Source organism: Labeo rohita, chromosome 19, assembly GCF_022985175.1.
Source record: "Labeo rohita strain BAU-BD-2019 chromosome 19, IGBB_LRoh.1.0, whole genome shotgun sequence".
Classification (NCBI taxonomy): domain Eukaryota; kingdom Metazoa; phylum Chordata; class Actinopteri; order Cypriniformes; family Cyprinidae; genus Labeo; species Labeo rohita.
In genome coordinates this window covers 31711573-31721963 of record NC_066887.1, presented here as the reverse complement: position 1 = coordinate 31721963, position 10391 = coordinate 31711573, and the positions used below count along the sequence as shown (strand labels likewise).

At 31.6% G+C, this 10391-nt stretch overlaps 1 protein-coding gene across 1 annotated transcript; it reads left to right on the top strand.

The window, feature by feature from the left end:
- The first annotated feature begins 207 nt into the window (after nt 1-207).
- On the top strand, nt 208-7530 carry zdhhc3b (zinc finger DHHC-type palmitoyltransferase 3b). Its single transcript, XM_051137568.1, has 8 exons — nt 208-435; nt 1712-2049; nt 2306-2430; nt 2537-2633; nt 4274-4355; nt 4491-4621; nt 4761-4906; nt 6850-7530. The coding sequence occupies exons 2-8, from the start codon at nt 1741-1743 to the stop codon at nt 7175-7177; spliced, it is 1218 nt and encodes a 405-aa protein (XP_050993525.1). The 5' UTR covers nt 208-435; nt 1712-1740; the 3' UTR covers nt 7178-7530.
- The last annotated feature ends 2861 nt before the right edge of the window (nt 7531-10391 follow it).

The following is a 10391-nucleotide window of genomic DNA, read 5'->3' as shown; positions in this document are numbered from 1 at the left end:
GTTTGTTTTTTTTGTCGTTTATCACCGAGTGTTAGCTCACGTCAGAAGATATTTAACTGAGCATCTAACACGTTTTAATAAAATTAATGTATCATTCTAAAACCGTTACACGCCGTTACACCGATCTTGGTTTAATGTTCATCGATATTTTTGGTTTCCGAAAGCCTCTGGACTTTTATTGTGTCATTTTCGGGAGCGGAAGTGCGGGACTGTGTTGGGTGTGTGTGACACCAGTAACTGAAACTTCCTGGTTGTCGTGCTTCACCTGCCGAAACCAGAGGAATAATTTACACAAAAACACAATTGGTCTTGTCATATACACAATAAACTGACATTCCATCTCTACATCACATCATTTTTGTGCAAGTGAGAAGAAAACTCATCATTTAAAGAAGAGAAATCAGTGAAGCGCTGCAGGAGGATCCAAAGAACACGGTGAGTGTGTATTGCCTTGTAAGAAATAACGTCAGATTTAAAGATTTACATATACTAGGTATTTTATCCACAAATATATAAATGTCTTTCCCTGTTTGTAGCCTTCGAGAATTATTTCGTAAAAAAGCGCTGTCACAAAAATAAAGAAGGAAGACAGTATTTTGTTGTATTTATGTACAAATAGATTGTAATGTTTTTAAGATCCCACTTGTAATTTTGCATTCATTAATATGGTTATTTATTCCTTTTTTTTTTTTTTTTTATTTATTTAGATTTTTAGCCTTTATATCATATTTATTTACCGTGAACACACTCATATAATGCTATTGTTTTAGTATAATTCATAATATTTTTTTTAATGTTTATGTATTTTGTTTTATATATTTTTTAAATATATTTTCTATTTTAATTTACATTTGAAATGAAATTACATTTTAATTTTATTACATTTTTTTTTTAGTATTTTTGACATTTTGTATTTATTTGTCTAAATAGTTTCTAATAATTTTATTATTTTTATTTCAGATTAATCATTTTAGTTTATCATCTTAAACTAAAGATTTACAAAAAAAAAATAAGATTAATTAAGAAAAAAATAAGATTTACTTATCTTAAACTAAACAAATGATAAATGTTACCTTGGCAAATAACGAAAATAAAATAAGTTAATGTAATAAAGTTATTTTATTACAGTTAACTTTCATTCAAACTAATGAATCCTTAACTTTGAAATCAGTATGATCAACTTTTTGCCTTTTACAAAGACAAAATAGATTCGAAATACAACAAATCTTATAAGTTACACTTGAAATATTGTTAAAAATGTAATTGCTATTGATTTACCTCTGAAAAAAATAGCAAAAACATATATTTACAATGTAGATGTGAGCAAAATCTTAAAAGGTCAATATAACTCTTCTAATTAAATTGTTATTACTGTGTTACAAATTTGGGGAGTGGACGAATATTCCAAAACTTTCTGGAAATACAATATGAAAATTAACTGCCCAATTACTAGAAATGTGTACCTTGGATATTATACAATTTGCATACATACAAATTGTTTGGAAAAAGATTTTTTTTTCCAAGATGTTTCCAACTTTGGCTTTAGACCAGTTCTGTAGAATGGCCCATATATATAGAGAAAGAGATACTAAAATAACACTGGTGTAAGTCACTTGAGTAAAAGCATCTGCTAAATGCATAAATGTAAATGTAGTCACGACTGTGTGCCATACAGGTCAGAATTCACGTTAGACTTTCTGTCTGTCTGTAGGAGGATGAGGGTGTTTCCTGGTGGGAAGAATGAAGAGTTCCCCAGCTAATCGCAGTCGGGACATTGAGCGTCAGGCAGGATATCTGTGCCCGGAGCACTGCGCGCCGCCCCCTCCGCGGACACACTCGGCCGACGATATGTGGTTCATCAAGGACGGCTGTGGCATCGTGTGTGGTGTGATCACATGGCTGCTGGTCTTTTACGCAGAGTTTGTGGTCGTCTTTGTAATGCTGCTGCCGGCAAAAAACGTGGTGTACAGCTTAATTAACGGTGCCATCTTTAATGGACTGGCCTTTCTCGCCCTAGCGTCACACTTCAGAGCCATGTGCACTGACCCGGTGAGACAAAACATGCACACACAATACTCAAACTCCACGAAAAGAGTAGTTCCCACTAAACTATAACGATAACTACTCAGAACATCGATTTTCATGTATTTATTATAATACATACATATTATAAAGCATCAAACTATCAATAACTGACTGATCAAGACTCTGAGCATGTAACTGATTTATTATTTAATGCTAAATTTTTAATATACAAAGTTGCACACATCAGGAGGTGATGTTTTGATTCTGTCTTTCCTCTCAGGGAGCCGTTCCAAAGGGAAACGCCACTAAAGAATTTATCGAGAGTCTGCAGCTCAAGCCTGGACAGGTGGTGTATAAATGTCCCAAATGCTGCAGTATCAAACCTGATAGAGCACATCACTGCAGGTAAACACACACATACAGCATCAGGAACTAAATAACCACTGTGTGATCCTAAATTCAGAGGCATTTTCCTAAATTGTCTCATTGTAAGCATGTTTTCTCTGTCTAGTGTGTGTAAACGCTGTATCAAGAAGATGGACCATCATTGCCCCTGGGTCAACAATTGTGTGGGAGAGAACAACCAAAAATACTTTGTGCTTTTCACTGTGAGTTTCATGTTGTTTTAGGGTCAAATGCTTTATTAATATTTTTAAATATTTAGAATTTTTATGTTTTCTGTTTTCATTTTAATATTAGTTTAAAAAAATTCATATTTACATTTTTTTTCTTAAATATCTATTTAGTATTTTTGTTTTGCTTTTGACATTTGTATTAGTTTTTTTGTTAAATATTTATATAGTTTTTATTTTTATTTAAATTTTAGTTTTAGTATAAGTTCAACTAAATGTAAATTAGAAATGTTAGTTGCCCTAATAACTAGCTGTTTTTTAAGGTTTAAGGATTTGTAAATTTTATTTTATTTCTGGTAAATATTTGTTTTTATTTCAAGTAACACTGTAAGTAAAATGCATTTTTTTTTAAATAGATTCAAATGAGATTTCCACTTTTATGACAGCGTTATGGTTAACTAAAACTAAAACTGTTTAAGACTTGAAAATAAAAAAAAAAAAAAAAAAAAAATAGATTTAGTTGTCTTAAACAAAAAAATTAGAAATATTATCTTGGCAAATAGCTGAAATAAAATGCGTTTAATTGTTTATTAATGCTTAGTTTTATTAGAGTTAACATTGATTAAAACTAATAAATCCTTAACTTTGAAATCAGTATGATCAACTTTTTGCCTTTTACAAAGAAATTAGATTCAAAATACAACAAATCTCATAAATTACACTTGAAATACTGTTCAAAATTTAACTGTTATTGATTTACCTCAATATGTATTTACAATGTAGATATAAGCAAAATCTTAATAGGTCAATATAACCTTCTAATTAAATTATTATTACTGTGTTTCGGTAGTGACAAATTTGGGGAGAGGACAAATATTCCAAAACTTTCTGAAAATACAATATGAGAATTAACTGCACAATTACTACATATGTGTACTTCGGATATTATACAATTTGCATACATACATTTTTTTTGAAAAAAGACTATTACTTTTTATTAATGTTTATTTCTTAGTTTATATATTTATTTATTTATTATATCTTAGTTTTATTTATTTGAGTATATCAAGTTCAGCTAAATGAAAACCAGAAAAGTTAGTTGCCCTGATCGGGTAAAATATTTATTTTATTTCAAGTAAAATGCAATTTTTGTAATATAATTTTTTAAAATAGATTCAAATAAGTTTTCCATATTTGTGGTAGAGTTATGGTTAACTAAATCTTAAAAAATAAAATAATTTATTTTATAATTTTATATACACATTTTCATATTCATTTATTTCGTAATTTCATAATTACATGTGTCATTTATTACATGACAAACTTTATATTTATTCTATTAAATAAATTAAAATACAAAATGTTACCTTGGCAACTAACTGAAATAAGGTAAAGCACTAAAATGACTGGAAATAAGTAAAAGCTAAAACTAAAAAATAAATGACACCTAGGTTATAATATTTAAAATAATAACAATAACAAACATGAGAAAAGGACAAAATTACTAAAACTTTAACTAAAGTTAAAATGAAAATCTAAAACTTTTAGTTAAAAATAATTCAAAATAAAAAAGTTAAAATGAAAATCTAAAACATTTAGTTAAAAATAATTCAAAATATTAATAAAAACTATTATAGTGTATAACTAAGACATACCGTTTCTTGTGTTTTTTACAGATGTACATTGCATTGATTTCTCTTCACGCTCTCCTCATGGTCGCTCTCCATTTTGTCTTCTGTTTTGAAGAAGACTGGGCAAGTAAGTGCTTATTTTTGTTTCATTGTCTGTGTTTTAATTACCTCAGTTTGCTGCTAAATGATTGGCTGCTTGTGTTGTAACTGAGCTCTCTGATTTGTTGCTGAGTTTACAAAGCTTCCTGTTTCCTCTCTTCAGAGTGTAGTTCCTTCTCTCCTCCGGCGACCGTAATCCTCCTCATCCTCCTGTGCTTCGAGGGTCTGCTCTTTCTCATTTTCACCGCTGTGATGTTCGGGACGCAGATTCACTCCATCTGTAACGATGAAACTGTAAGTGTCCCACTTTGAATAGTTTTTATTTTAATATTAGTTAAAGTTTTAGATGCATTTGATTGAAACTGAATGCAGAAATCATCAGATTAAACTCTCATTCTTCATTATCTGAGATTGTGATTCTCTCTGTTCGCAGGGAATCGAGCAGCTGAAGAAAGAAGAGAGACGATGGGCCAAAAAGTCCAAGTGGATGAACATGAAGGTGGTATTCGGCCACCCGTTCTCTCTAGCCTGGCTGAGTCCGTTTGCCACGCCGGATCACGGGAAGGCCAATCTCTACCAGTATGTGGTCTGAGACGGCCGACCCGACACATCACCTCACCTCCTCTGTCTCTACACAAACATCTCTCTTTGCTTTTTAACTCTGTCTGCTCTGAAAGGTCTCACCGCACAGAAAACCACGCCACGTTCTTCTAGTGGCCTCTTTACGCTCATCGAGAGTAACTCCACCCTCGGAGAGTAATACTGATGTCCAGATCACCGCTGGCCCAACTGCACTGTTATAACGAATACCGCACTGTGAATGCTGTCATTTACAAATGACGTTTGTGATGAAACTGACCGAGTCGCCCGGTGAGATTCTAGAGGCCTTGACCGTGGAACTTACAAACCGTCACCAGCCGTGGCAAATAACTGAAGTGTTTCTTGTTAATTTGACTTTTTTGATTGACAGATGCCTTTATATTCGCTGGTTAATTAGGAAATGCCTTTTCTTTTTGCGCTCATGTTGTTCTTCATTCTCTGCTCAAGCCTTAGCACAGAAACGCTGCTGTGAGAATCTTTCATTGCCAAATTTTATTCCATTATGAAAAGTAAAATAGCACAAAATCTTCTTTTTTTCTTTCTTGATCAAAACTAAGTCATCATTTGCATAACACTAATGGGTGAATATCGTGAAAACATGTCTGGGTCATATTCCATACCAAAATCTTAATTCTTTTTGGTTGTGACATGACTTTCATGACAATTACATACATTATACCTTTAAATTGACATTTAAAAAAAACTTTTTTTTTGCTGATTCTCATTACTGTAATACAGTCATTTTTACTAAATTACAATATATATATATATATATATATATATACACATGCCTTTTTGCATTAACATAATCAACAATTTCTATGTTTCTATATACTAAATATATATATATTTTCCTTTTTCTTTGTATTTTCTATTTATTTTAATTATTCTCATTGGTAATTCAGTCTATACAGTTTTACTTAATTACATTTAAAAAAAACTCAGTGAACATTTGCATTAAAATATTAATAGGTGTTAATAAATTAAATATTAATAGATGCATATACACTACCAGTCAAAAGTTTTTTTAATGTTTTTTGATCACTAAGCCTGCATTTATTTGATCCAAAGTACAGTAGTAAAATTTTAAAATAGTTTATTAGTCTATTTAAAACAACTGCTTTCTATTTGAATATATTTTAAAATGTAATTTATTCCTGTGATCAAAGCTAACTTTTCAGCATCATTACTTCAGTCTTCAGTGTCACATGATCCTTCAGAAATCATTTGCTGATTTGCTGTTCAGGAAACATTATTATTATTACAGAATGAATAGAAAGATCTGAAGATCTGCATTTATCTGAAAAAGCTTTTGTAACATTACACACTATACCATTCAAAAATACTTTTATTTAACAAGGATGCTTTAAGTTTCTGAAAATTTCTGAAACCTGAAAAAATTCAACTCAGCTGTTTCAATATATTAATAATAATAATTCTTGAACAGCAAATCAGAATATTAGAATGATTTCTGAAGAATCATGTGACACTGAAGACTGGAGTAATGATCCTGAAAATTCAGCTTTGCATCACAGGAATAAATTACATTTTAAAATAGATTCAAATAGAAAGCAGTTATTTTAAATAATAAAAATATTTCAAAATTGTACTGTTTTTGCTGTACTTTGAATCAAATAAATGCAGGCTTGGTGAGCAGAAGAGACTTCTTTTAAAAAAACATTAAAAATCTTTTGACAGTGTATATATAGCATTAACGTATTACATTTTTATTAGTTCATTAGAAAATAATGTCTCTGTATTTTGCCTGATACTTGTAAACAATTTTCTGTTGATTTTGGGATGAAATATGGTGTTTTTGACATGTTTTATGAGATTAATCCAGTTCATTTTTGAATGCAGTGGCTCATTACGGGCTTAGAAATACATTTGTGACTGTAATACAATCTTTGCAATACCTTCAGGTGGTCTTCACCGTCTCCAGGCAGTGGTGCTCATGGATTTCTTGCGTTGTGGTTCAGTAACGGTGTCACTACAGTATTTGAGCATGAGCTTGGTCTTCCTGAATCCAGACGGCTGCTGTCTTCGTCCTGTGACTCCTCAGGTTCACATGATGTTTTTATCAATCCTGCTTTTCTTCCAAATCCAGCTCAGACCATCACATATTCAGCGTCTGCCGCCTCGGAAGCGAGACTGACAGCTGTAGACGTTCCTGAGAGGTTTTTAGGGCTTTCTCTGGCTTATTTTATCCTTCAGCACAATGATGTCGGGTCACGTGGTTTGGAGGCCTGACTTTGCTGCTTATGACTGAAAGTTTGTTGCATTAGTTGGTTGGATTTCAATGCATTGAAGTGTTCGACGGCTCTGCTGTTGGATCAGTATTTCCCGTTTGCTCTCCAAGTGACGGGTCTCTACGGGTCGCTCATAATCACTGCTGTTCGCAGGCCTGATGTAAAGGACCGCCGTTTCTTTTTCAATTTTCTTTGCACATTCTTCTGCCTGTTTTCAATTTATTCTGTCCTTTTTTAATCTATGCTTTATGTTGTGCATGTATTTTAAATATATCAATATCTTAATGCAGTTTCGGGTGTTTCGGGTTGCTTTCACTTTGAAAGTCAATTCAATAAATTTCTCTTTCTATTGTTTTTCCATTGTGGAGTTTTTCTCTTCTTTGTTGTCTTTTGATTGCTTACAAGCAATAGAATCTCCACAAACCTAATATGAAAAATTGCTTTTTCCACAAAAAAAAAAAAATCAAAATTGAAAAAAAAAATAAATAAATAAATTGCAAGATGTACACTACCAGTCAAAAGTTTTTGAACAGTAAGATTTTTAAGTCTCTTCTGCACACCAAGCCTGCATTTATTTGATCAAAAAATACAGCAAAAACAGTAATACTGTGAAATAGTTTTACTATTTAAAACAAACGTTTTCTATTTGAATATATTCTATAATGTAATTTATTTCTGTGATTTCAAAGCTGAATTTTTAGCATCAATACTTCAGTCACATGATCCTTCAGAAATCATTCTAATATTCTGATCTGCTGCGCAAAAACATTTATTATTAATATTATTATGTTAAAAACAGCTGAGTAGAATTTTTCCAGGTTTCTTTGATGAATAGAAAATTCAGAAGAACAGCATTTATCTGAAACAGAAATAGTTTGTAACATTATAAATGTCTTTATCACTTTTGATCAATTTAAAGCATCCTTGCTAAAAAGTATTAATTTCTATCATTTTTTTAACAAAAAGAAAATAAAAGACTCCTAGCTTTTGAATGGTATAGTGTATAATGTTACAAAAGATCTTTCTATATCAAAGAATACTGAAAAAAATGTACTTACTGTTTTAAATACTGATAATAATAATAATAAAAATGTTTCCTGAACAGTAAATCAGCATATTAGCACATTATTAATGATTTCTGAAGGATCATGTGACACTGAAGATGAGAAATGATGTTGAAAATGTAGCTTTGATCACAGGAATAAATTACATTTTAAAATATATTCAAGTAGAAAACAGTTATTTTAAATAACATTATTTAAAATTTTTTTTTTGCTGTACTTTGGATCAAATAAGACTTCTCTAAAAAACATTAAAAATCCTACTGTTCAAAAACTTTTTCAAAAACTGGGAGTGTAAACTCCAAACTTTGAGGGGGAAAAAAGTCAGAATTGAGAGATAAAAAGAAGAAATGGGCTTCCATAGTCCACAGAGGCAAACATTTAAAATGATTTTATACCAGCTAGAGCATCATCTAATATAATTTAAACTCAGCAACAGTTTTTCTGTGCCGGTTCATGCTGATTCGTCTTCAGTTATTAAAAACAATAAAAGAATCGCACAAAACACTTTATAGCAGTTTAATGAATGACTTATGTAGTATCATTTCATTTAGATGAGTTAACAGAGCTCTAGTTTGTCCTTTAAATAAAACTATTTACACATTTATAAATGTGGCCTGTGATTTATACAGTGACAGTTACATAAACGGATGGTGTATGCTACCATACATGAATGACTAACAGATATTATTATAACATGATGGTTGACTTACTTTTATTTATTCCTTCACTTACTTTCTATAAGTGTTACAAAGTCAAAGATTTACAAACAGGCCCCCAATGCACAATATTTACTCATTTGGTCCCTAATAATACAGTATATAATGCCAAATGTGAATATATTAATGTAATAGTTCAGCCAAAAATGAAAACTTGCTAAGAATGTACTCACCCTCAGGCTATCAAGATGTAGATGAGTTTGTTTCTCAGTCAGATTTGGAGAAATGTAGCATTACATCACTTGCTCACCAATGGATGTGAATGGGTGCCGTCAGAATGAGAGTCCAAACAGCTGATAAAAACATCACAATAGTCTACAAGTAATCCACACCACTCCAGTCCATCAATTAATATTAATTTGTAAGAAACAAACCCATTATTAATATGTTTTTAACTTCAAATCAGACCTTCCAGCTAAATTTCAAGTCTTCTCTCTATAATACTGGTTTCTCCAGAGAAAAAAGTTGAAAAAAGGAGAGAAATATGCACAGATAAAGCACCATGGACAAGTGAAAACAATCCAAAACAGATCTAAACAAATATGTGGGTGGATGCTGATAAGAACAGACAACCGCAGATGGACTTTTTCACTTTATTTTTCGCATTATTATGGACATATTTTGGCTAAAATAGTTTAAAGTTAAAAATGGCTTAATGATGGATTTTTTTTTTTTTTTTACAAACACGCAGCTTGTGGATCCCTTGAGGATTATTGTGATGTTTTTATCAGCTGTTTGGACTCTCATTCTGACGGCACCCATTCACATCCATTGGTGAGCAAGTGATGTAATGCTACATTTGTCCAAATCTGATGAAGAAACAAACTCGTCTACATCTCAGATGGCCCGAGGTTGATGACATTTTCAGGAAGTTTTCATTTCTTAATCATAACAAAAGGAATGTCCATATACAAGGCAAATAATTCATATTGCAATCATTTATATTTCAGCATACTACATTCTATACTTACTAACGTAACAGCTGTCATTAAGTGTAAATTTAGTGTCATTGTTCAGCTGTACAGACAGTCCCTGTAAATCCTGTTACAGATGCATTGATTGTTCATAATCAGATACATGCCTAATTATAACAAAATGACACATTATATGCAAATAATGAGCTTATGACAATTATATCTCTAATTAAACACAGGAGGACGGACGTTCTCGAAATTAAACACTGACGGTGTCACATTGCCAGGGACTTCATAACATCACATTATGTTGGATTCTGGAAGCGTTTGGTGTTTGTGCACGACGAATGGACGTGTGTAATGCATTCGGTCCATTTTATTTACTTAATATCTACCCTATTTAGCTGCTCTATGAGTCTCTAGGTTCACGCGCCCAATTGAGACTCATAACACAGGAAGAACTAGAATAATTCACAGGAAGTACAAGACCTTGACCTTGTCCTTTAGCCCCCTCTAATAAC

Coding starts and splice junctions, on each gene's coding strand:
- zdhhc3b (XM_051137568.1), top strand. CDS start 1,741: ATGAAGAGTTCCCCAGCTAATCGCAGTCGGGACATTGAGCGTCAGGCA. Junction 2,634..4,273: donor AATACTTTGTGCTTTTCACT/GTGAGTTTCATG, acceptor TGTTTTTTACAG/ATGTACATTGCATTGATTTC. Junction 4,356..4,490: donor TTTTGAAGAAGACTGGGCAA/GTAAGTGCTTAT, acceptor TCCTCTCTTCAG/AGTGTAGTTCCTTCTCTCCT.